Source organism: Trichoderma camerunense (assembly GCF_050948025.1).
Source record: "Trichoderma camerunense strain CBS 138272 chromosome Unknown V8C40scaffold_7, whole genome shotgun sequence".
Taxonomy (NCBI): Eukaryota; Fungi; Ascomycota; class Sordariomycetes; order Hypocreales; family Hypocreaceae; genus Trichoderma; species Trichoderma camerunense.
The window spans coordinates 708,990-733,986 of record NW_028145363.1 but is presented as its reverse complement, the minus strand read 5'-3'; the positions used below and the strand labels follow the sequence as shown (position 1 = coordinate 733,986).

Sequence of the window (24,997 nt, the reverse complement as noted above, 5' to 3'; positions counted from 1 at the left end):
CATGAACCAACTGCGTCACCGAATTGATTGCGGCGGGGCAGTGTTCTATGGAGGGGCACAAAGTAGCACAAACGAGTTCAGTCTATCCAACCAATTGACGCACGCTCTCACGGCATCGAGACTATCAAGGCCCTTTTCAAAACAAACACCAATTCACATGCGGCAGGTCAGTAACACTGAATTTCTTAAGGATTCCATTTCATTACTGTAGATCTACGCAATCGTCATCCGCATGCCGCCATTGGCGCAAACCACGCTCCCCGTCGTCCACCCGCTCTCCGCCGTGCACAGCATGTCAATCGTGCCCGCAATCTCATCAACAAACCCGGGCCTCCTCCCACCCATGCTCTCCCTCACCAACTTATCAAACTTCTCCGCCTCGTCGCCCGCCTGCCGCAGCACCTCAGCCTCGCCGTCGTACGCCATCAGCGGCGCCGCGTCCACGTACGGCTGGTTGCGCTTCCAGAACGTCGGGCCAGCCTCGGCGTACATGTCGCCCCAGGCCGGGCCCGGGTTGATGGAGTTGACCGTTGCTCGTTCGCCCAGCTCGCGCGCCCACGTGCGGGTCATGACTTCGAGGGCGCCTTTGCTGCCTGCGTAGACGGACTGGCCCAGGTAGCCGATGGACGCCGACACGCTGGAGACGTTGACGATGCGGCCGGAGCGATCGGTGGGGAGGTGAGGTGCCACGGCCTGTGTCAGGAGTAGCGGTGCCAGGACGTTGACTGCGTAGACACGAGTGAACTCGGCTTCGACGATGGGGCCCTTTTCGGGGTCGTTCATGAACTGGTTGGATGAGACGCCGGCGTTGTTGATGAGGATGTCGATCTGGAACTTGCCGTCCGGGTTGTAGCTGTGGAACAGGGTCCGGGCGGCCTCGACGATGACGGGTGCTGCTGTTGATGCCTGGGCGAGATCTGTCTGGACTGACTGGCTGTGGATCTTGTGCGTTGATGTGAGCTCCTCGACTAGCTGCCGCGTCATTTCCTTGGACGAGTCTGAGGTAAAAGTGATGAGGACATTGCTGCCCTTGGCCGCAAGCCGCTTGGCTGTTGCCGCTCCAATACCTATTGTCTCGTGAATTAGTAGGCGGTGGTGAAGAAGAGTACATGTAGCTCATCACATAGTGTAAGGCCTATGTGTAAGCTACATGCATCGACGGGGGAAACTAACCTCTCGAGGCACCGGTGACGATGGCCAGCTTTCCTTCATACGGTCGCGCCATTTCAGTAATCGTGAGCGAGCTTGATGAAAGATGATGATTTCAAGAATTAAAGTCCCCTCGAGCATCTATTTCAACGGGCATCGGGCATCCGTCCATCGCCCAGCCGAATATATTCCCGTCCATATAACCCCACCAAGATATGCCCCGCGGCATGTTTCTCCGTCTTGTTTCTCCATAGATACTCCGCTGCACATGTCGTCATTGGAGCGCATGGGACTGAGTGGGATAGTCAGAGGAAAATCAGTCAGTTGTTCGTTTGGTAGAGCAATACTAGTGGGAATACCTATTGATGGGTTATGGGGATATAGGCCGTGGTGGCGTCCTTGCCATTCGCTCCAATCAGCGTCTACCTTCTGCAAAGCGCTTACATGATGAGGATACAGTATAGCAAGAAGAAAGGTAGCAGTTTGTCTTATAACTGGTAGATGGCAGCCAAATAATTGAGGTGTCTCATCTCAGCCCTTGTCCATTATTGGAGCGGCTGTCTGCTCGGCTCATAATAGATACATACATACATGTAGGCTTACCCTAGTTGCCGCATTGGTAGCGCATATATACCATTCTGCTTCATGATACCTCGACGTCTTTTGTTGGGGTTTCCCCTCTACGTCGATTTAGAGTTTGTATGTACCTATCATTTCCACGTTGACGAACGGGCGTTAGTTAGATCTCGGTTCATCCACTCTATTCTAATCCCACGTTGCCATCTGCAAAGTGACATCTGGCAAAGGCGGGTGAGATCTGATAACCTTATACCTCCTGTCGCAAGTTATCCGTACGTTACAGTTTTTTTTTTTTTTTTTTTTTGGCGGTTGTCTAGTGCGGCTTGTTACTTATCCGGCATCTATCCGTCAACTCCCGCTTGAATCCTATCCATTAGCACCCAGCTAGCACCCGATGGCACATATAACAACCTGGAACCATGCCGGATAGGTGCCGGATACATGTAACAGCCGGTACTTGGTTGAGTGCTACTATACCAGCATAAATACATGGTGTATATGTATGTAGTGATGCTTGACGCAAATTAACAAGCCAGCAAGTAATTGCGCTAGGCTTGATAAGTCATCTCGTCATGAAACTACCTAGGTAACTTCTAATTACCTAGGTAATAGCTTGGATCTCGGAAACACAATCCCCAACGGCGGCTTACATGGTTCCATCTATAGAACACACTGTTAGGATGTAGAACAAGAAAGTTGTCGTAGGGACTTGGTTGGTCGTAGAAGCTTGGCGTTGAAATTGTATAAATGCCATGCTTGTTTCATAAAAAGAGCAAAGTCATGTCTAACATAAAGCTTTAGACTCGTCTTCTGATTCTTTCCCACAAGAACACAGCAGCACAAACAAGACATAATTCTTCAGAATTCCACGTGTAGCAATCATGGCAAAGGTTCCTTCTCCTTTCAAACCGCACATTCTCATCATCCCCGGAGCATGGTATCCGGCCTCAAACCTCGACACATTCATCGAATCGCTAGAAGCCGCAGGATATTCTGCTGAAGCCTTCTCGCTTCCTAGTTTTAACACAGCAGGCGTCTCTGTCCAAGACGATGAAGATCAGGTGAAAGTTTTGCTCACCTCTCTAATCGACAATGGAAAAGATGTCATCATCGTTGCCCATTCCTACGGCGGGTTGGTTGCAGCGGGAGTTATCGCCAATCCGGGTCTAGACCAGAGGACCAGAGAAGCACAGGGGTCAAAGAGGGGTGTCGTTGGTATTGTATATCTGGCCGCCATTATACCTGCAGAAGATGAGGGGATTCTTCAGCTGGTGGGTGGAAAGTGGTTGGAGTACATTGATGATACCAAAGTGAGTGCTAAACTGTTGTTGCGCCGTCTTCATCTTCTTCCCTCTCGACAGGTCAAGACTCGAATGGCTTTACCTTTCTTATGCTAATAATACATTTTCTTTTAATGCCAGGCTGAAACAGAAGGTCTTCTCTACACATTCAACCCAACAGAGACCTTTCATCATGACTGCTCAGCCGAATTAGCCAGCAGCGTTACAGAGACCCTAATGCCACACTCTGAATTGGCCTTGAAAACAGCCTCCTCGGCAGTAGGATGGAAAGATAAGGCATATGACGGCCGCCGCGCCTACATTCGCTGTCTTCAGGATAAGGCGCTTCCTATTGGTATACAGGATCACTTGATTTCTCGATCGGAAGTCGAGTGGGTGGTCAAGTCTCTGGACTCTTCGCATAGCCCGTTTCTGTCGATGCCGGGCAAGTTGACGAGGGTGTTGGGAGAGATTTTAGAAGAGTTTGCAAAGAGTTGAGAGCTAGGGTTAAATGTACAAAATGTCACGTTTATGACATTGGCATATAATCTTTACCGTATGGTCAATAAGAATCCATTTGGCTGCCTCTCGATACAGTATACATCTGCCTGAAGCCTTTGTTTCAGAATGATGGCGTGATAGTAAGTATGCTGTCACAATACCAACCAACAGGATGTCGAGGAATTGGTGTTGGTCCCGTTGCATCGTGATCGTGCATAATGGGTTGCCGCTTTGCCTAGAATGAGGCTGAACCTATCGAATCGAGAGTTTCCCAAGGCGAGCATCCAGATCTTCGTTTACGCCTATACAGTACTCATGCAAAAGTCGAATACCATATAGCGATTACATACATGTATTCAGTAGCGCAAGTTCCGCATCAAGACCACATCCATGTATAACCCCATATGCAACGAGTCTAGTGTTGATACGTTTCCAAAAACTACATTCAATTTACGCGCGCCGCAGAGGCATCCATATGGCCTCTTTCATGGCCGCTGGCTGTGCTCAAGACCCCTGCAAGCCATCATCAGACTCTCCCAGAATGCCTTATAAGCCTCCCGCGCTATTGCTGGGAACCACCCACACCACCGTCGCAATATGATCCTGGCCAAGGCTTTGCGATAAAGAGCATGAGAGAATCCTTCTTATTTCCGTTAGTTTTGATATAGGATTCTGTGATTAATTTGTTTGTCTAACTTTCAATATTGTACAACATCTCGAAATTATGGATTCTAAAAGACGGCGCGACGACAACTCGGAGGATGTCGAAATCGGTTCATCGAGCACGCTTGACGCTAGAACTGGACATAAACGCCAGAAAACGAGTTATGCAATTAATCTCTGCCAGGAATGCGGACAACTCGACATCGACGGTCTCTTCCATAAAGCCTCCGAAGATTTCAAAAGAGCTAGAAAAGGCCTAATCAAGCGCCCTTCAAAACTATACGGCGGGCGCAATGACGGTCCTTTATTCTATGGAGATGCCTTCTTTGCACATTCTTTCGGGAGTCGCTTATCGGCGAGAACAACATGCCCTCTATGCCGCTTCTTTTGGTCCCTGAGGATCCAACCGGATAAGCGTCATGTAAAATACAAGCTTCTTGGGTTTTGCAGCAGCGAGAGTTGGATTTTTGGCCTCTCAGAATTGAAGAAGAGTCCAGCCTGGCACAATACGCGAGATACGGTCTGGATGGGCGTCGTGCCAGACGTTCCGTCTATACCACAGTCGGGTCATGGCGAGAATTGGCTGGATAAAGACATTCCAGCAGTTGGACCAATCTACCTTTTGCAGCCTGATGAGAACGAGGAGGATATTCCTGCGTTATTAGAAGCACGGCATCTCAGTGACGCAGTCGATTTCACTGTTGCAGAAGAGTGGTTCTCATTCTGTCGAAAGTGGCATTTGAGCTCCTGCAGTCGACCGAACAAGGGTGATACCATTACTCGAGGGTTTCGTGTAATTGACTGCGAGAAAGATCCGCCGGTAGTAGTAGAAATGCCCTGGGGTGTTGAATATGCCGCACTCAGCTATGTATGGGGTCAGCGGCCGGAGGACTTGGTTGACTGGCCTGCAACTGTTCTCGACGCCGTTGCCGTATCCCGTAAATTGGGATTGCGGTACTTGTGGGTTGATCGACTGTGCATCAACCAGTCTGATCCTGTGGAGAAAGACTATCTCATATCACGGATGACTACGATTTACGAATATGCTGAGCTCACCATTGTATCAGCTTCTGGATCGGGAGCAAGCGATGGTCTCCCCGGGGTACGATTGACGCCTCGACAAGGTCAGCCCAAGATTCTACTAGAGAGTGGAAGTCTTCTAGCGTCTGCACTACAAGATCCCCGCCAAGAGATTCTGGCATCCGAATATTGGACGAGGGGATGGACATATCAGGAAGGTGTCTTGTCGAACCGGCGTCTAGTATTTACTGACCATCAAATGTACTGGGAGTGCCGTTGCATGGCTGCACATGAGAGTCTCCGGATGCCTTTGGAGCTACTTCACAGAAATCACACCTCCGTGACGAGTGCTACAGATTCGCGCAGGAGAGAGATTTTGCCCCAAGTACCTAATGGACAACATATGGAGGACTATATTTTGGGAGGAATATTCAAGAGTGAGACGTCTGGTGGAGATTTGGAGATGGGCAGCCATCAACGAAACGTTATACAAACAGATGAATATCGGCTGGAATACGGATTTCCTGTGCCAGACGAAGCCTCCACCGGCTCACAATTACGATCGTTGAATGACCATATCCGTGCTTTTTCGGCAAGAAAACTAAGTCATGGCGGAGATTCACTCAAGGCTTTCCTTGGTATTGCCGGCATGTACAGAGACAAGAGACTTTGTATATATCTTGGCATTCCCATGTGGACAAACGATATCTTAGTCGACCTCACGGGTTCTTACGTTACATTCGCCCTCTCAGTCTGCTCATGGTACCATCGCAGCGGTACAGAGCATCAAATGTTCATTTCAGAGCCCTGTATTCGCAGAACACACCTGCCATCCTGGACATGGGCAGGATGGCAAGGCACGGTATCATGGCGCGCTCCACCGTCGGACGAGCATAGTGTCTTTATGAATGATCTGATTACTGCAGAGCCACTACAGATTCACCTGGTATGGGCAGCAGATCTGTATCTAAGGTCATCATGTGAGCCAGTATGCTTACGATTGCTGAACTTGTACTCTACAGATGTACTAGAAGCAGAAGTCCCTACGCTGCTTGAAGTACGGAACCCCCTAGTATTGAAGTACTCGGTTAGACATGAAGTCAAGGGAAGCTGGGAATGGAGACGCTTAGCAGGCAGAGCAGGCGAAACACGCCGCTACCAAGCCGAACGACAAGAGTGGGATAAAAAATGGTACCGCATCGCCGGCAGGCTCGCCTTTGTAAGCATGTCCATTCCAATAACAGAAGAGGACTGGACTCGAAAGCACGACACAGGCGAACTCATCAGCGTGCTTATATTTGCTGCTCAACGGCCCCGTGCAGAGCATGGCCGGGCAAGGTTTTTGACGCTGCAGAGGGTTGAGTCTGATTCGTTTGAGACGAGGTGGGAGAGGGTTGGGACGCTGCAGCTTACAATTCCGGAGGTTGACTTGGATAAGTGTTTTACGAATGTGGAGTTTTTGAGGAGGATTCCTGTGAGGGAGTGGAGAGGTGCCATTGTCATTCAGTAAGATATGAAATGTGAGGAGAAGAAGCATTGCGAAACACTTGATCTTGTAATGGGCGGTGTTCTAAATTTAGCGAGAGGATGCTAATGTCCATGGCAAAGAGCTCAGAGGGATATGGGCCTTGATGCCATATAGAGGGCGGTATTGATGAATGATCATGACTTGTAGAGAACTGTCAATCTATTACTCTGTACTTTAAACCTCTATATACCGGTTTCTAGGAAAGAGATTAAACTTCTTTGCACTAAATCGTAATTGCGTGAAGCTGTTTGAATGAGAAGCTCACGCCTATCATCAAGAGTTCATAACTAGAATTGCGGATTTTCGGCTACGCAACTTTTACGGCACTTCCCACCATTTGTTAGGCCTCGGCTCAGGCCTTGGCAAGCTCATCCAAACCTTGGTCCTGAGACATCATCATATCCTGAAGCAGTAGACCATATTAGTATACGGCCAGATTCGATCGACTCACCCCATTCAAGGTGGCATATAAAGAAAAGAAAATGCTTACAAGTATCGATACTGGTAGCCACCTTGTCACAAACCGTATGATGCCACTATACGATCCTCTCCATACAATTCCGTTTCTATTACTCGCCATGATATCCGGCACGATGGAATTGACGAGCTCCTGTGCAGACCCTCCTTTGGGACCGAGCTCATTCTTGGCCCACTTGGTAATTGTTTCGAGGATTCTGGCATAGTAAGATGTTTCGGGGAGCTCAGGAATCGGCTCATTGGCGTGAAATGGCGTGGCAACGGTGCCGAGCAAGATGGTCACGACGCTCACGCCAAAGGGGGAAAGTTCCAAGCGAAGAGTCTCGGAGATGCTGTTAATGGCAGCTTTGGAGGAGGCATAAGTTCCTGTGAGAAGCTTCTGGGTTAATCACGGTGATTCTCCCCACACAACGCAATGACAGCTGTACTGGATCAAATCCAACTTACCAATCCACGGGGTGTTGACTACCGAGCCCACGGAGCTCATGTTAACCACTCTGCCTTTACTTTTGATCAATTGCGGAGCAAATGCTTGAACAGTTCTCACCACCCCCCAGACGTTTGCATTATATAAGTTTTGCGCCTTGTCAATGTCCACGTCCAGAATCGGCATCGTGTATCCAAACCCTGCGTTATTCACCAACACGTCCAGACAGCGTCCTGCCTCCTCGACTGCCTTTGCGGCCTCCGCAACAGACTCTTTGGATGAAACATCGAGGGCTATTACAGACACGTTGGGGAGGCTTCTGAGCTCAAAGGGGATTTTGGACGTGTCGCGTGCAGTCGCAAAGATATGGTGGTCTTGTTTTGCGAGTGTGAGAGCGAGGACGGCACCGATGCCGTCGGCGGAGCAGCCGGTGATGAGGATTGTCTGGCTCTTGGCCATTTCTATGCGACAATGGCTAAAGACAAATGAGAGAAATATACTACATCCGAAAGGAAGATGAGGAGATGTTAATGATGGGAGGGGGGGCAGCGATTCAATAAGAACGGGATTTTCAGCTTTCAATCCTTCTACTTACTTGTCACGTTCGCTGCAGGAGTTACAATAATAGCAACAAGGAATTCTTTTTGGCTATAAAAGGTTCCTCTACTGAACGTTGGTTCGCAACGTGTGCTAACCAAATCTCGTCCATGCCGTGTAATTCCCCTCACTTGTTTGGCATCTAGCGGCCTGATTTCGTGGCTGTCGACAGGGTTGAGAGCTTCTCCGCAATTAAAATTGGGCTTGACTTCATCGTGAGCCTGAAGGATTCGTAGAAGCATGTACATGCACCCATTCCCGCAACTTGTGTGTGAAGTCAAGATAGGCACGATCAACGAGGCAGATGTAGTAACAGCCCCATGTCAGCACACATCCCGATCGCCTGTACAGCAATTACTACCGTGACATAAACATCAACTAGGTTTACGAGAGTCTCGAAGAGGATCAGAATCTCCATCTTGTGCGTGTCTTCGGCCTTGGATGAGAATCGGCTTGGAGGGGCCCCGCAAGTGTAAATCAGAACCAACAACATAAGACCCTTGACGATAAGGATCGACTCGGTTTGTCATCCTCAACTTGCAAGTAGTAATAGCTCTTATTATAGTATCTAGCTCAATCCAGAATCTCTCTTTCTTAGGACATTTTAAAAGTGAATCGAGCGTACAGAGGAAAGGGAAAGGAACAAAAAGAAATCAGAAGACGATTTTGAGTCGCAATATGCAGCCGCTGCTAAACCATATGCTCAGGATGAACCTCCTGCGTGATATCAATGTTTCGGACAATTCCATTCGTGCCAGCATTTGCCGATTCCGGCATTTCATTCTCTTCTTTGACGCCGCCCTGAATATGAACTACTCGCGACGAATAGCTGCTCGCATCGTAACTGCCAGAGCCCTGTCCGTGAGATACAAAGTGCTTGAGATTTCCCTCTGAAGTAACCTCGTTTTCATATGTCGACTCTTTGGAGTTGTCTGTGTTGAGATAGTCTGGAGCAAGTTGAGGGCCGCCGCAATGTCTATCGCCGCCTTTCTCAACGTTATTATCGCCCCCTTCGTTGCCGCCTCTGTCGCCACGTCTGCGGTGAATTTTCTTCATAAGCGCCTTCCATGCACGAGTTTCGGCGATATGCTTCTTGCACATGTTCTTGAAGGCGGGCACGCAACAGACGACCAAAGCGACGTTATTTTCGACGATGCTATACGGAATCACTTGTTAGACAAGATGATGTGACGTTCACTGTCGGCGATGCAGTACTTACATGCAGATAAATAGTTGACTCTCTAGCCAGGTGAGGTCCTGTGTGCCAAGCAGTATAACACGAGCCCAAAGTGCGACGACACTGGCGATGATTCCCCTGTTGTCCCCCTATTAGCACATGCTTGTGTACTCGCTAGTAATAGTCATAGTTGAACACTTACATCAAGGCAGTAAAGAAGACAGCGCACAAAGCGATGCGTCTCCTGAGGGGCATGTTGAGCTTCCATAGTACTGGTAGTGGTAGTACGAAGATGGCTATATCGATGACGACAGCCAATGAACCCTGAACAGGTCCAAAATAGATAATCTTTCCAGGATTACCGCTCGTCAAGAGAGATATCCACGTCTCACCAGGACGTGGACATGCAAAGGCAATCTCGAGCACTGTGTTTGTCCAATAGGTGAAAACTGTGACGACCATGAGGATATAGACGGATATACGCATAGTCCTATGAGCTGAGAATATTTGAAGGTAGAGCAGCAAGATGGCAGCTTTCGCAAAGAAGATGGCGGGACCAAGGAGCATGCCAAATGAAAAGATGATCTTCATGTAGGTTGCAGTGTACCAACACACAGGGACATTCCATTGGTGCCGTGAATACCGAGCCACTGGCGAAAACGAGGTAAGCATTCGTTCAGAACAGCTACATTCAAAGTATCAATACCTGACAGTATAAGTCCTGTATAGGCTACGTTGAGAACGTAACCGATGATGGCAAAGTCTGTGTGAGTATGGTCAGCTTGCATTATGTCGTTGCCATTGCTCGATCCTAAAACTTACAATCTGCCAACTTCAAATTCCGCCAGTTCATCCACATCCTCGCAGCAACGAAAATTGTCGACCATGTGAGCATGACAACCGAGACTGCGATAATAGCTCCCGCAAGTGATTCGGGGTCGATGAAATTAGGAACGACCCCTGGAGGAGGCAGAGATGCAGGAATTTGGCAGAGATCTACGCCTGGGGGTATAGTGAGACTGGCCATTTTGTCTTTTTTTTTTTGGTGCTTTTCTTATCCTTCTTTTCCTTTATTTTCCAACTTCCAGTCGAGGCTTCCTGAGAGAGGCGGTCTTCTGCTTGTTGGCCGCCGTCGTGAAGGTATAATGGTAGCTGTCAGTTATATGAAGGGCCAGATGTGAAAGGGTGGGTCGATCGACTAGTTCATCATGAGGACTAAATATATTGGAATTACATCCAGGACGATAATGAGGCGAGTGAGGATGAAGAGAACAAATATAATGGACACCCAGTCAAGTCGCCCCTCCCGAACCGACACATTGAGATCCATCCTCTTTAAATCCCCAAAGAGTATCGGCTAGTCTTTGAAGAGCTACAGCTGATGAACCAAAGAGGTATGAATGAAGAGCTAAAAAATAGCATTGGTGTTGGTTCGATAACAGTGTGGAAGGCGCTTTACGCATTAGTCGATTTAGCCACTCTCGAGATCTCCGAGAGCGTCTGTATTCAGGATTACCTGTATTTATTGATAGAAACCAATTGAAGTACTTGATATCGGTAGCGATCGAACTCCCAAACTTCGCGGTGGTGCAGGGAGATTTGTATCGTGTACTTCTTTTACGGTCCACGAGCAAATGTTTTGAGAGTTTCATCACATCGACCAGCCAAGATGTGAATCTTCAACCTGCCTAGCGCGATCTACTAAAGCTTCTCATTGTGCTCCATCTCCCTTCTTCGCACGTTGGTGTTGGTGGCTTGGCAAGCTGGAGCGGGGGAATGGATGTGCATGTTCCGGATTGGAGAAGATGTGGCCAAAGTCAAACCACAGAAACAGCCAGTGCGTAGAGGCTCCAAGGGTATCCTGAATCAAAGCTGAAAATGAATCGCAAAGTATATGAGCGCAAAGAAGAGCGATCTGTCCCTTGTGTAGGCCATAGCCGTATTGCTAGGAGCCGAAGCTATATACAGAGGACCTCTCATCATATCCCTGAGTAATAACAGCAAGGAATACAATTTATTCGTCCAAACACGATACGTTGAGTTTGAATTTCATCGTTGGATGATCCGCAGAGCCTTTTCCATGGCATCAAATCAGGCATCAGACTAACATGGGATGCTCCATATATGATCGTAGGGCGTACGAATTACACATCAGAAACAGCTTCAAGCACAGACCTTGCTGTAGATTCTCCAGCCGGCACATCGGATACGACTTGCTAGTCCAACTAGTTCAACACCAAGCTGATTCAATTAGCAAGGTCACGCCGTATGTGACGGGGGCATGAACCAGATAGATTCCCGCAACCTAGACGCCTCCAATACGAGAAGAATAGAAATGAATACAAGCCCCTCACATATTCATGCAGGCGACTGTGACTCTGGGATTGGCTTCAGCCAGCCGTGGCGCAGCGCTCCAAAGGTAATCGATCTGTTTAGTGGCACTTGTGTTGCATTAGGCCCCTCCCGTGGCCACTTGTTGCGCATTTGTTGCCTCACTGGCTCATTTTCGTCGTTCTGATGGTCAGGGCGATGCTCGGCAGCGGTGGATGAGATCTTCTTCAGGGAGGGGGGCACGGATACTAAGACAGAAGCTGCGTGTAAGTCCAGTCTGTGCACATGTGTGCCGGAGTACCCCGGCGAATCAGATCTCATGTATCTGAGTGAGGCTGACACGAACTATGAGATTCGAAAAATGGGCATGGTCTGTATAGAACGTCGAGACCGTAGTCGCAGAAGCTTGATTTTGCAAGCGGCTACTAGGGGAGGGACGAAGACAGGATGAATGGAAGAAAGAATCACATCGTTACAAAGAAGGTGATATATGACAATATCACTGTTTTACTAATGTGCTAGATCAAAGTATATTTGACAACAGAAATCCAATAGCACCCTCAATAACAGAGTTCACAACGCGCATAAGTGAGCACCTGGTACCAGATATACCTTCAATCTCTTAGGTACGATTGCTTCATCAAGCCGACATAAGATACAGTAACAGCGCAGTAAAACAAATTACTTTTGCTACTAAAGATGCTTTTTGCGAAACATGATGATGGTGCTGCTCCGGGGCATGATGCTCGATCTCCAGGTCATGGATCTTGGTGCTTCAGGCTCAAGTATCTTGCACTCCCAGTCCTCCAAAATGCGGATCAAGATGAGTTTGGTCACTAGCGAGGCATAGAATCGGCCGGGACTGTTTTTGCAGATCATTTTCTATTAGTACAATACAACGCCTCAGCCGCTCTCTTTAAGCAGATCATCCTTGACTCACCAAGCCGCATTTCCAAGTCCCCAAATTGGCCAATCAAGAGTGGCATCGGTAAATTTGGACTCTTTCTGTCCAGGTATGTCAGTAGACTGCTTATGCTGCTGGTCTTGGGCGTTGCCATGCGCAAATCTGAAGCCGTCAAAAGTCTGCGGGTCTCTGTATCGCGTGCTGTCTTGCATCATGGCTCGCTGGGGGATACATGCCCAATCGCCCTTGCTGAGGGATGAGCCATCTTGGAAGGTATACGGGACGAGAGCTTTGCGACGGCATGTAACTAAGGGTACCGTAAGTCAGTATTCTTAAAGATAGGCGTCGTCCTATAATAGTAATACAGCAACTTACTGGCATCGAAGTTGCTGTTGCGAACCGATTCCTTGATGAAGCTGTCAAGCAGCGGCAGTCTTTCAACATCTCTTGGAGAATCCTCCGCGTGAAAGCAGTCTCGAATCTCTATAGCCAATGGCTCAACGTACTCGGGATGTAGACATAAATCTTGAATTGCATATGTCGACGTCTGATCAACAGTGTTAGCATACTACAACGATGAGGCATAAGAGGCGGACGTTTTTCATACCATGGCCAATTGATGCACCGATCCAAACCAAACCGCCATAATTTCGCCCACAATTTTGGCAGGCGTCCAGGGGTTTTTGCGAGGCGAGTTGTCAATCAACCACTGCATACAATCCATCTAGACTGTGTCAGCTATACACACAGAGTCACGTACGAATTAGCTTGGCAATTTGTCGACGCACAGGTGTAGCCTCATTGGACCGAAGTCCTCTAATTGCGAGTCGCTGCTCTATAATTGGCACCAGATAGCGGTAGATTGTTGTCGCGGCTTTGTGTCGGTTGGTGGCCATGGATGCTACCAGTGGCCGCATGAATTCCGGAGTGATACGCAATAACTCAGCCGCAAAGGCGACGTCTTGAGGGAAATCTAAGGCCGCTGTAGTAAATTCTGTGTTTTGGGCTATTTTCATGCAGCAATCGTTAGTTTATAACTACTTTTTCAAAGGATATTGAGAAGAAATGGGAGTCGTACAGAGTTCTTCACCGAAGAAGACGAAGCAGTTGACTCTGGTAACGAGTGTCTTCATCAAAGGGAAAATTTTCGCGTGCGCAAACCCTTGAGAAAATATGTTAGGAAGATCATCCAGTGCAATTGAAACACGTCAGGATACAGTTGGCTTTAATACCGTCTGATTGCACGTCTCTCAGCCCAGTCAGCAGAGCATTCTTCACTATACCCTCTAGATGAGGTTGGAATTTCGGGAGGTGAGATGTAAGAAGGCTTCGAAGGGCACGGACATATCCCGTTCCCTCAATTCCACGATGATCTTGCACCTCAAAACCACACATTGTGTAGTTGGGTTGCAGGATCTGCTTCTTCGTTAGGTATATAGGACGTCGGTTGTTGATCACGGCATCGTATACCTCTTTAGCTACAGCATGTAACGATAAATGCTGGGATGGCACATTTATGAGCTCTTTGATAAGATTGGTGGACGTGATGAAAAGATGGTCATTAGATGGAGTGGAAACTTTGAAGGGTTTTCCTTGGGCCTATCCGGTGTCAGAATCGCTAGTGAATGTTTACATATGCCATCTTGCACGCTTCTTACCCGATTATATGCACAATCGATGAGCTCGGGTCCTGAGAAAAGATACAAAACGCCGTGAATACGTCGGACCAAGAATGAAATTGTCTACATTCCCATAATCCAGTAAAGTCAGCATCCAGGAATGACGGAATTCCACATTTTAACTGACCGTTCTGACTTGGTGAAACTGAGCCACAAGCAAGACTGCAACTAAAAATGTGACTCCAAGTAGCTTCTCCTTATATATCGCTGGGGGAGCCAACTTAAACGAAAGAACAACGGTATCTGAAATGACAGACATTTTGTCGCTTCGATCTTTTGGAGGAGCTCAGGAATAGGATATGAGTGGTTCAAGAACTTTTATAAAGAGAAGATATAACAAAGATTATTGGAGCTCAGGCACGACTTTAATGGGAAGCCCTCAATTTTAGATGGCTGAGCCTCCTTATAAATATTGCGACCTACTGGGCGCACATTTCCAAGGTCACACCTTGGTATATAGCCATTCTTCACATCTCTATAAGCAAACTCTTTTTTCAACGCTACCAGGAGCTTCTACTTCACATTCACATACGTACAAAGCCCCTATTAGGGGACAGTTCGCTTCACTACCCTGTTCTCATCCCACAGCCCTGTTACTGATAGTGCGAAGTAGAGAGACAAGCATCACAATCCGTTCAGCCCCAACTGATAGATCAGTTCATATGAAACTAGCCGAGCTATACTCTCATCTCGGTTCATAAATAGATGCCATTATAGGCTACGCGATATATACGTTCTATACGTGTGTTATATGTACATTGCCTATTACGATACTACGCGCTTCCACAGTTGTTATATGTTCTAACAAGTCGCCTACTCTCCTCATCTATCGTCTTCCATGTATCTACTCAAAGCCTATCCCTTTCCCCCCGCAAAGCACGTCCCCCACGAGCACGGTCCAAGTTCATCGGCTGATGTTGTGACACCGGTAATTGTACCCCTGGAACTCTCAGAAAGAGGCTGCATAAGTGCCGGCTGTATACAGCGTCTTTAGACTCAAACACCATCAGATCGTAGACGGCCAAGGAAATTTGAGGCGCAGCTCCTTACCAAGTATATATCTTAATATCCAATCATCCCTTTATGATTTGCGGCTGAGAGAAGGGAGTGGCGGGCAAAGATCCTAGTCGTGAGTCTTGGGAGAATGCCCAACAAAAGGTAAAAAGGATATCTGTTACAAACCCACTATGGTATCTTACTGGCATGATGAATGGCTGCTTAATCGGTATGAAAGTTCCTGGATAAAGTTATCCGATAAATGAGCAACCCATTAGTCTCCTACTCTCTTCTTCTTAGCCTAATAAGGATGGGAAAAGAGTATAAAATCGGTTCTCAGTGCTATAAGAATAACTTCAATTCCTGCAAAAACAAGATGAGATTATGAAAAGAGATAATATCTTCCTCAAGTGAGTCCGGGAGGTTTCATCCGAGGCAGGGGTTATGAAGTCGCTATTGGCCAGCCCTGTCTGTTTGCTCGGGCACAGCCGAGCGGCTGAGATGACATCCGGCCCCTGTTCAACAAACAACAAACACCACTAACCAGGTAGCTGGGTCAATCACAGGGCTGCTGCCTGGTATAAATGCCTATAGTTTGGAATTTAGAGGGTGATAGTGGCGTTGGGGCGTTCTGTCACCAAGGAACCGGTTGCTTCTGATGGTGGCCCGGCCCGTACGCCCGACCCATGAGTTCGGATTCCTTATGGGCCAGATATTGAACAGGATTCTAACCCTGCTATCATTATGGTGGGCTGAAATGTAATTTCGCCTGAGATTCTAGGAAGAAAAGTATACTTGGATACATGCCATATTTCTTGTACAGGTCTTGGCATATGGCACCCTGACAATCCGACTGAGAATATGTAGTCATATAAGTATGCATACATGCCTAGCTATATATCGCACGCAACATCATATATCTGATGAGTATCAGGTCTGCTGTAGCCCACATAAGTGCTCCTCTCCCTCTGTTACTGCGTATTCTTTTTTCTCAAGCCCCAGTCCATCATGTTACTCATGATACTAGCTTGGCAGGTGATATTGGCCTTTGATGCTCTTCTGGAGAACTCTCGGGACAATTTGATCCTAGTTGTAAGCGCCATCGCGTTAATGTCTGGATGGCTTGTTTGGAGACTTTGGAGGTTCACTGTCTGTCCTCAAATATACCCGGACGATCCGCAAGAATTGCCGTATTGCATTCCTAGTAAGTCAATTAAAACCATCAACCACCACTCCTTCTTTCTTCATTTTAATTCTGTCATTTCTTCTGTGTTTTCTAAGAGGAACACATTTGCTAATACTCTTTTTAGTTTTGGGTAAGCTGCGCAAATTAATAACTAGAGGCAGTCTTCAGAAACTGTTGACACAATTCATATTTAGGTCATGCACCGGCGTTCTTCAACAACTCCAACACCCTGTTAACTAAAGCTAGGTAAGAACTTATAATTCACACTATTTCTACCACACATCGAGCTAAGCACTATCTCTCTCAAAGGGCCTATTTCGGCAGCACCAACGAGCCGTTTGCTTTGACCATTGCCGGATCGAAGATATATGTCATCACAAAGCCCAAAGACGTCGCCAGCGCGTACCGAAATACAGAGACCCTATCTTTCAATGAGTTTGTCCAGGCCTTAATGCGCGCTTGGGGAAACACTGAGTCCTGCATCCAGGCAATGTACACACCACTGCCAAAGGACAAGGGAGGCTTTGCGAACCCCCAAGGGAAGCCGTTGGCGACGCTGGCGCGGCAGATACATATTCACCAGCTATTTCCTGGAGATGGACTGAATTTCCTCGAGAATTCTTTCCTAGAGTGGTTTGATGTGCGCATGAATATTGGAAAGCTGCATGCTGTCTGTCCATATGCCCTCCAGTCGACTGACGTCGACATTGTGCTCCCTCTCATGGAGTGGTGTTCCGATTTCTTCACTCGTGCTGGGCAGAGAGCATATTTTGGAGATGAGCTTGACCAAATTGATGCTACGCTTGCCAAAGAATTTGTCATTTATGACGAGCTGAGTTGGCAAGTTCTCTACCAGTATCCCGATTTCCTCACTAGAGAGATGAAGCGATCCAAAGCCATCATTCAGCGCGCGTTGAAAAAGTACATTCAACTGCCTCAAAGCCAGAGATATGGCGAGGCTTGGTTTACTAAAGTCATGGAGAACGAGATGCGGGCTTTGGATATCAGTGAGGATGACATTGCGACCATGTTCATGGCTATATACTGGGCGTACGTCTACTACTCAAGCTTCTCTTCTATTCAATTCTCTAATAATTTCATCCAACTCTTGTTCATAGAGACTGACAAACATTATAGTATCAATACGAGTACGCGCAAAGCTGCCTTTTGGCTTCTCACCTACATTCTCCACGCTCCCTCGCTCATCAACGTGATCCGCGAGGAAACAAAAGCCGCTTTCAGCAGTGAAGACGGCAAAATCAATATCGAGCATTTGCATAATCAGTGCCCCCAGCTCAACGCCATGTGGAATGAAACCATCCGCATGTCCTCCTACGCAGCCTCTGTACGCTTCATCACCCAAAACACCATCATCGGAGGCAAAGTCTTGCGCAAAGGCAACAGGCTCATGATACCGTTCCGCCAGCTGCACTTTGACCGGGGCGTCTTTGGTGAGACGGCGGACTCGTTTGATCACGAGCGTTTCCTGAAGAAGGCGACCTTGACGCAAAGCAACAACTGGAGGCCGTTTGGAGGGGGAAACACCATGTGTCCTGGAAGACATATGGCCAAGAGATCCGTCTTATTGTTTGTTGCTATGCTACTTCATAGGTTTGATGTCGAGATGGATGGCTATCAGCCTATTCCAGCGGCAGAAGAGGGCAAGCCGGTGCTTGGCATCATGTCGATCAAGGGCACTGATGATCTGAGAGTGAGACTGACGACGAGAAAGGCAAAGGCATAAGATACAAAGTCATGTTGAATGATTTTAAAATGCCTTACCGATCATTTGGTGGAATTGGGCAGGAGAGAAGCTTTGGTGAGAGAACAATGTAGCTAGATGAAGTACTAGGTAGATGTGAATTTGCTGGTTACGTGTATAGATAATAGGGCGTGTGAGTGAGACATGCATGTGCTGCTGTTACACCGCGTGTTCACATGTCAAGAGGTGCATCATCAGTAGTAGAACTACTAAATCAATCCCAATCGAATCCGTATAAAATACATTGAGCGATTGATTCTGCATCAACATGAATATGCTTTTATCAGCTGTCGTCTGTGCTGAGATTTCTAATCCCATGCACCAACTCGTATTCCCCAACCACCTTGATGGTACGTAAACAAGTGAGGCTGGTGCATCAATCCTTGTCCAGCCGCAAACGCATGTCATCATCGCTCCTCTCACCGTCGGACTTCCTGACTTGGCCATCTCTACACTTTTCAACCAGAGACCATCATCATCTCATCAATCGAGTCAAAAACAATGGACGGCGCTGCACGTAGAAATCGAGACCCTCTGGAGTCCATGGACAGCCACGAGAGCCACGACGAAACCACCCGCCAATTCTTCTCCCACACAAGCGCCAAGCGTGTCAACACCGACGCCGCCATCGCAAAGGCCCTACGTCAACAATATCCCAATCTCTCCGTCTCCATCGCCCCGGCAGACTCATGCAATCTGCTCGCCTACGCATCAGGCGGCCACGCCTCATTCACGCCCGTCGGCAGCGACAACGACTCCCACGTCCCGTCTTCGCTGTCGTGGAAAATCTACGTCCCGCCCTCGAGGCGCATGGACGGCGATCTCGGTGTCATTGCAAAGGACGTCTTGTTCGAAAAGTACCTGTTCCAATGGAAGGACAAGGACTTCATTGTGTACCTCGTCAGCGGCCGCGACGGAACCAGCGCCTATCCCCAACTCACAAACTTCTTCGTGCTCTCCACGCGCGAGGAGCTGGCCGAGCAGCTGATTCTTGCCGCTGGGCGGTGGACCAGCGAGCTGCACGAGGAGATTTGGGTGTTTGATGGCGGCTACTGGTCCAAGAGCGCGGAGCTGTACCAGAGCGCGATGAAGTCGTCGTGGGAGAATGTCATTCTGGATGAGGACATGAAGAAGGCTCTCATCGAGGACCACATGTCCTTCTTCCGGTCGAGGGCTACGTATGCGAGGCTCAAGGTGCCGTGGAAGCGAGGCATCATTTACTACGGCCCGCCTGGAAACGGCAAGACGATTTCTATCAAGGCCACGATGAATATGCTTTACCATCTGAAGCAACCCGTGACGACCTTGTATGTGAGGTCTCTGAAGTCGGTATGTTGTCACCCCGGGTACTTGTCCCGTTAAGAATGATCGAATTGCTTTCACATGGAGATCTGGCTGACAAGAGTATTCGCAACACAGTTCTTTGGACCAGAGAGAAGCATTGCCATGGTTTTCGCAAAGGCAAGAGAGTTTGCGCCCTGCTATCTCGTCTTTGAAGACCTCGACACCATTGTCACCGACGACGTTCGAAGCTATTTCCTAAACGAAGTAGATGGTCTAAAGAGCAATGACGGTATCTTCATGATCGGAAGCACCAACCATCTCGAACGATTAGATCCAGGCATTTCAGTAAGTCACCCTTCAACGCCGCAACATTGTTTCATCATATCTAACGCATCCATCTTAGAAACGCCCTTCGCGCTTTGACAGGAAATACCTCTTCCCAGACCCAGACTTTGACCAACGCGTCGCCTACTGCCAGTTCTGGCAGAAGAAGCTCGCCGACAACAAATCCATCAGCTTCCCCGACAAGCTCTGCACCGCTATTGCAGAAATCACAAACGACTTTAGCTTCGCTTACATGCAGGAGGCCTTTGTGGCCGCGCTGCTTGCCATTGCGCGCAACGCGCAGCCTGGCGACGGCGAGGATGACGACGCGGAGGACGAAGCCATGGTTATGACGATGGATTTGGCGGACAACGAGTGGGTCAAGGTGCTTGATCGGCCGGTGGAGGAGAGCCCGGAGCTGGATGAGCTGGCACTCTGGGTCGAGATTAAGAAGCAGGTTGCCATTCTGCGCGAGGGGATGGAAGAGAAGACTGCATGAGCCTGCTTTTGAGTGTTTACAAATGACGGGTTCAAGAAAGAAATCATGACGGAGCAGAATGTTAATATCGTGTTATGTATCAAGCGTGTCACATCAAGTCAAAAGAGAGATATAATCCTACTTTCTTCTTTATTCAATTTGCCCTAGTATACAACAAACAATAGCTAAAGGCGTGAGAGTACACATAAAATGATCATAACTAATAAGTACATAGAATCATAAGTCTTGCTGCTCCTCAGGTATCCAATATGAATCAGCGAATAAACCAAAAACGAAAGATGAGCTGGTCAATTGACGTCCGGAACTATACTCCTCATTTAAACCCGGTACCAAGACAGATAAGCAGAGGTGAATGTAAAATAGCACTTAATGGGGGAGATCCAATGGAAAGCAATACCGCGCGAGTATCAGCAGGAACATAGCTCAATGCAAATAATCGTCCATCGTCATCAAGTTTGAAACCTGTTTATGGATTAGCGTCCCCCCATCTCGATTTCAGTAGTCATAGTGATGGTCCTTACATTTCAGGGGAATTCGTTATCTCTTCGAATGTCTGCAAGATATCGAATCCCATGGCCACCAGCGGCTCAAAAGCATCATCGACAACCTACATCGTGTTAATGTTTCAAAGAAACAAGTCAAAAGAATCGAGTAAAACGTACCCAGCTTAAAACCGACTTGGTTGCTTTGTGGCCCTTGTTCTGTCGAAGGCCCATCAAAGCAAGGCCCTGCAGCACCAAAGTCGAAAGAGGAGCCGAAGGAACAATTGGGGCCAGGAGACCGCCAATATCTTGACCGAGAGACACCAATGGCGGAACATATCTGGCGAGGGGGCTGTTTGGCCTGCAGATGATGATGGTTCCTAGCAGGTTTCCTCCTGCATCCTTGGCTCGCACAATGCCACACGCCTTGCTCTCTTCCAACGCGGTTCGATAGAGTTCGAGAACTTCCGGGTTTGCGTAGGTTCGTACATGATGCATCACCGTGTCTCCGCTTTCAACGCCGTAGATCAGGTCAAAGCTAATATTGGCTCGCTGGATGCTTTGCGAAAGTCCCTCGGGAGCATACCACGCACTCAAATCCTGGATAACCATGTTTGTGAGTCTTCGTGGGAACTGAGTATCCCACCCACTGTTGCTGAACCATTCTTTCGTCGTCGTTACTTCGATATCGAGAGGGATTCCAAGGAATAGAGCAGGGAAGCTTGATCCTAGCTGAACTTTCTTGATGCCTCTCTGCTGCGTTAAGCTCTTCAGTGCTCGACGATGAAGAGATCGTCCAATCGACAGGTTCCGTTTGGTTGGGTCCACAATGAGGGCTCCAAGGATGCCAACGTTTTGGAGGAAATATGTAGCAACAAAGCCGTAAAGGGCATGTGTGCTGCTGTTTCGTACCACGAAATGGGTCTCTTTTATGTTTGGGTTGTCAAGGACAAAAGTATCCGAGGTTGTAGTCTGTAGATACCGGAAGTCCTGGTCGCTAGCCCTATGCACCGCCCGAATGAGGTCGTTCAGGCCTTTTCGATCCCGATTGCTATCAAACTCTTCCACCAGCCAATGCTGTCGAGACTTGAGAACTTTCTTGCTCTTTCGAAGGGTTCCCGGCATGGTACCAACCGGGTTGCTGTCTCCAACCAGTGCTCGGACGAGAGCAGCCATGGCATTCTCCGTAAAGTCGTATGTGCAAATATAAGTACCTATGGATTTGTCCATGGCGAAGTCGTATGGAGAGCTCACTGCAACGACAATGAGCTGCTTCTTTTGCCCTCTGCTGCGAAGCATAGAGCACATCATGTCAACATGTTTGGTAAATCCGGCCTGATAGAGATTTCGGTTTGCATCTGCCGTGAAAATGATGATGCAAGATGCCCTGTTGATAAGGTTTTCATGAACTACAGAATAGAGTTAGTGAATGCCTTGGAAATCCTTCCTGCCACCAGCATATTTCTTACCTGGCCTGACTCCGTTGGCTGTGTAGCTTGTGTGTAGAAGCTTTTCATTGCGATATCTTGCAAGCGTTTTGCCAAATTCTCGAAAGACTCCTTCTCCGCTCATGATGGCGCTTCTTTCTCGGATTTGATGACTCCATCTATCGTGCATAGTGTGGATCATAGATGCATCGTTCTTTGACTCGAGCAAGCTCTTAGTCAAAGAGGAGGCCGGCAGTGGCTTGACCAAGGGGGTCAGCAAGAGGAGCTCCTCACCGGGATGCATTGAGAGAGAAAGGGGCAGCAGCTTCTCCTTATCTCGCACAATGGTGATGGAATCATCGTAAGCTCGCCGAGATAGGGCAAGATGAGAAGGGCGAATCTGTGAAAGTAGATTTATGCCCGGAGGGTTTAGTGCCTTTGCCCAGGAAGTGCAGGTCGATTTTAGATGAAAAATTCTTCTCAGGGAGGTAAAAATCCTCTCCTTTGTAATAATGCCGTTCTCGTAGCCCAGCTTTAGGCCTTTGATAGCTTCCAATTGAACGTCGTAGGCTCGGCAGAGCAGCACGATATCGCATCCTGCCTCTACGGCCATGACAACACCGTTCTGGACTCCAAGGTCTTGGCTCAGAGCCTCCATTTCAAGACATTCTGAGATGGCAACGCCTTTAAATCCAAGTTCGTTCCGGAGAAGGTCGTCGACAACCTGATCAGACAGACAAGCATGGCTGACATTCATGGAGAGGTTGGAGATGCCACATCCGCCAATAAACATGCCGTCGAGCTTCCCAGAGGAGATGGCGTTTCGAAAGGGCACCAAAGCGCTGAGGCTCAGCTCTTCTAGTGTCTGAGTAATGATGGGGACATCAAGATTGGAGCCAAGAAAGTCGAGGTTTCCATAAGATGGGAAGTGTTTTCCACAAGAGGCCACGCCAGCGTCACGAATTCCACTCAAAGCTGCCAGTCCATACTGGGATACTTCTTGGGGGTCATCACCAGAGGCTCGCACTCCAATAACTTGATAGCGCGCATTGTTAAGAACGTCCAAGACCGGACCCAGCATGAGGTTAACACCACAGGCCGCGATCTCGGTGGCGGTTGCCTTGTTGACTTCATATGACAACTCAAGGCTGCCAGTGGCTGCAATGGCCATGGCGCTGGGGAACTGGCAGACATAATCCTCGTCAAACAGACTGTTGACGCCGCCATTTTCTTGATCTACGGCAATGAGAAGCGGCTGTGGGTGACCGGAGTTCTTGGCAATCATCTGAAGCTCTTGAACGAGCATCGCAGTGTGATGCGCCGCTAATTGGCCAGTTAGCAAGATGCCCGGATCCACCACAAGACCTCTATGTAAGTGCGCGAGTAGGAATACGAGTAGGAGTATTAAGAATACCAGGCCCATAGAACACATGAGGATAATATGTTGTTGAAGGGAGGGGGAATCACGCACATTTCAGGTTCTTGGCCGTCAAAATGATGGAGCCGAGATGGTGATCCTCAATGAGGCTTCTGATTTGGGGCGTAACTTGGGTGCCATCCCAGCCCATGAGCAGCATCTGCCCTATCGCCCTATATCAAATAAACCATGTCAATCATAGTCATTGCAGGTAGCAAGCCAACAACATGTAGAGACCCCAAGCAGCCAAAATAGACAGCTACAGCAGCAGTATCGCATCACTGAAGCCGATGGAAAGGATAGAAGGAGGGACAGCCACAAAAGATCAATAGCAGTGCCACGTACCAATCAAGATTCTGCCATAGCGGATCCAGCTCAAACTTGTCGGCAGAAGAGCCGCTGATGGAGTTGGCCATTGTGGATGAGACGCGAGCCTGTCATCAAAATCACCTCCAGGACATGGCAAGCGAAGCACCGGCGGCGCTGGTGGGCGCAAGGCGAGTTCGAGTCGAGTCGAATCGAGGAAGCTCAACTGGAGAGAGTCTCACGACAAGTGACGGCCCGGGAGTGGGCTTGTCTGGCTATCCTCGTACGGGGATCACACAACACACAAAGGGCATTCGCTACGTCTCAGCTGAAAGGCCCATGTCTCGAGCATCGCTCATGACATGAGGCCGCCGCGGTTGGAAATCCGGCTTAATGTCGGCTAATCAGGAGATAAACTCGGCGGGGGGCGCCTCACGGGATTCGGAAGTTCAAGGCTCTAGACTCAACCACTATCAAGATTAGTCGTCAGTAGGCCGGGGTCTGCTATTGGTAAACGGCTGTCTGCAGTCTTGGGAACACAGTGGCAACACAGGTAGTGGCGTTACCAAGTTCGACGGTAGTACAAAACAAGCCAAAGTGTTGAGCTGATGCCCTCAACTCGTCCTCAATGAAGAATTCACTACATGTACTACAGGTAACTAAGCCTTGGCGGCTAGGCGGAGTCGCTCCTCATCAACGGTGCTCCGATTCCAGCAGCCGATTCCAGTTCCAGCGGCTCCTCCAGGATTGGCTTCAGCGCGTGTTCCCCAAAGTGGGCTGTTGCCGCACCGTACCGTTTGAGTACATTCGCATGTACCGCAGTATCGTATCGTGCCCTTTGCCTTTAGCGCATTGCAAGTCAACGTTACATGCCAGCCCAGGCTTTTGATCGCCACCCGCACTGCGTTTGTGCCCGTTTCAGCAGCCACTGTAAGTTGGGCCACCTCAGGTAGCAGCGGAACTGGGTACATGTGCATACAACGGCATCTTGTTAGAGTGCTA

The 24,997-nt window shown here is 48.5% G+C and overlaps 9 protein-coding genes across 9 annotated transcripts; 4 read left to right on the top strand and 5 right to left on the bottom strand.

Moving 5' to 3' along the window:
• Window positions 1-80: 80 nt before the first annotated feature.
• On the bottom strand, window positions 81-1,509 carry V8C40DRAFT_203453 (SDR family NAD(P)-dependent oxidoreductase). The gene is made up of 2 exons (XM_083212013.1): window positions 1,174-1,509; window positions 81-1,067 (listed from the first exon to the last, which is right to left on the bottom strand). Exons 1-2 carry the CDS (start codon window positions 1,223-1,225, stop codon window positions 214-216), a joined length of 906 nt encoding a protein of 301 aa, XP_083074188.1. The 5' UTR covers window positions 1,226-1,509; the 3' UTR covers window positions 81-213.
• Window positions 1,510-2,609: 1,100 nt separating this feature from the next.
• On the top strand, window positions 2,610-3,507 carry V8C40DRAFT_286686 (alpha/beta hydrolase; the record flags this gene model as incomplete). Its single annotated transcript, XM_083222558.1, has 2 exons — window positions 2,610-3,038; window positions 3,150-3,507. The coding sequence occupies 2 exons, from the start codon at window positions 2,610-2,612 to the stop codon at window positions 3,504-3,506; spliced, it is 786 nt and encodes a 261-aa protein (XP_083074187.1).
• Window positions 3,508-4,131: 624 nt separating this feature from the next.
• V8C40DRAFT_203335 (HET domain-containing protein) lies at window positions 4,132-6,854 on the top strand. The gene has a single exon (XM_083212012.1). The coding sequence runs from the start codon at window positions 4,234-4,236 to the stop codon at window positions 6,700-6,702; it is 2,469 nt and encodes an 822-aa protein (XP_083074186.1). The 5' UTR covers window positions 4,132-4,233; the 3' UTR covers window positions 6,703-6,854.
• Window positions 6,855-6,861: 7 nt separating this feature from the next.
• On the bottom strand, window positions 6,862-8,232 carry V8C40DRAFT_242637 (SDR family oxidoreductase). Its single transcript, XM_083215259.1, has 2 exons — window positions 7,645-8,232; window positions 6,862-7,563 (listed from the first exon to the last, which is right to left on the bottom strand). The coding sequence occupies exons 1-2, from the start codon at window positions 8,081-8,083 to the stop codon at window positions 7,142-7,144; spliced, it is 861 nt and encodes a 286-aa protein (XP_083074185.1). The 5' UTR covers window positions 8,084-8,232; the 3' UTR covers window positions 6,862-7,141.
• A 578-nt stretch (window positions 8,233-8,810) lies between these two features.
• On the bottom strand, window positions 8,811-10,695 carry V8C40DRAFT_203331 (uncharacterized protein). The gene is made up of 5 exons (XM_083212011.1): window positions 10,221-10,695; window positions 10,105-10,161; window positions 9,601-10,048; window positions 9,441-9,536; window positions 8,811-9,377 (listed from the first exon to the last, which is right to left on the bottom strand). The coding sequence occupies exons 1-5, from the start codon at window positions 10,423-10,425 to the stop codon at window positions 8,912-8,914; spliced, it is 1,272 nt and encodes a 423-aa protein (XP_083074184.1). The 5' UTR covers window positions 10,426-10,695; the 3' UTR covers window positions 8,811-8,911.
• Window positions 10,696-12,422: 1,727 nt separating this feature from the next.
• Window positions 12,423-14,571, bottom strand: V8C40DRAFT_274321 (cytochrome P450; the record flags this gene model as incomplete). The annotated part of the gene is made up of 10 exons (XM_083220591.1): window positions 12,423-12,591; window positions 12,670-12,940; window positions 13,009-13,180; window positions 13,241-13,357; window positions 13,422-13,639; window positions 13,712-13,795; window positions 13,866-14,049; window positions 14,104-14,232; window positions 14,292-14,375; window positions 14,440-14,571. 10 exons carry the CDS (start codon window positions 14,569-14,571, stop codon window positions 12,423-12,425), a joined length of 1,560 nt encoding a protein of 519 aa, XP_083074183.1.
• A 1,745-nt stretch (window positions 14,572-16,316) lies between these two features.
• Window positions 16,317-18,534, top strand: V8C40DRAFT_286680 (cytochrome P450; the record flags this gene model as incomplete). Its single annotated transcript, XM_083222557.1, has 3 exons — window positions 16,317-16,512; window positions 16,689-16,740; window positions 16,804-18,534. 3 exons carry the CDS (start codon window positions 16,317-16,319, stop codon window positions 18,236-18,238), a joined length of 1,683 nt encoding a protein of 560 aa, XP_083074182.1. The 3' UTR covers window positions 18,239-18,534.
• A 150-nt stretch (window positions 18,535-18,684) lies between these two features.
• Window positions 18,685-20,542, top strand: V8C40DRAFT_242630 (P-loop containing nucleoside triphosphate hydrolase protein). The gene is made up of 3 exons (XM_083215258.1): window positions 18,685-19,585; window positions 19,676-19,885; window positions 19,944-20,542. Exons 1-3 carry the CDS (start codon window positions 18,758-18,760, stop codon window positions 20,361-20,363), a joined length of 1,458 nt encoding a protein of 485 aa, XP_083074181.1. The 5' UTR covers window positions 18,685-18,757; the 3' UTR covers window positions 20,364-20,542.
• V8C40DRAFT_242628 (glycoside hydrolase superfamily) lies at window positions 20,480-24,034 on the bottom strand. The gene is made up of 5 exons (XM_083215257.1): window positions 23,744-24,034; window positions 22,315-23,595; window positions 21,026-22,254; window positions 20,885-20,970; window positions 20,480-20,825 (listed from the first exon to the last, which is right to left on the bottom strand). The coding sequence occupies exons 1-5, from the start codon at window positions 23,847-23,849 to the stop codon at window positions 20,813-20,815; spliced, it is 2,715 nt and encodes a 904-aa protein (XP_083074180.1). The 5' UTR covers window positions 23,850-24,034; the 3' UTR covers window positions 20,480-20,812.
• Between the last annotated feature and the right edge of the window lie 963 nt (window positions 24,035-24,997).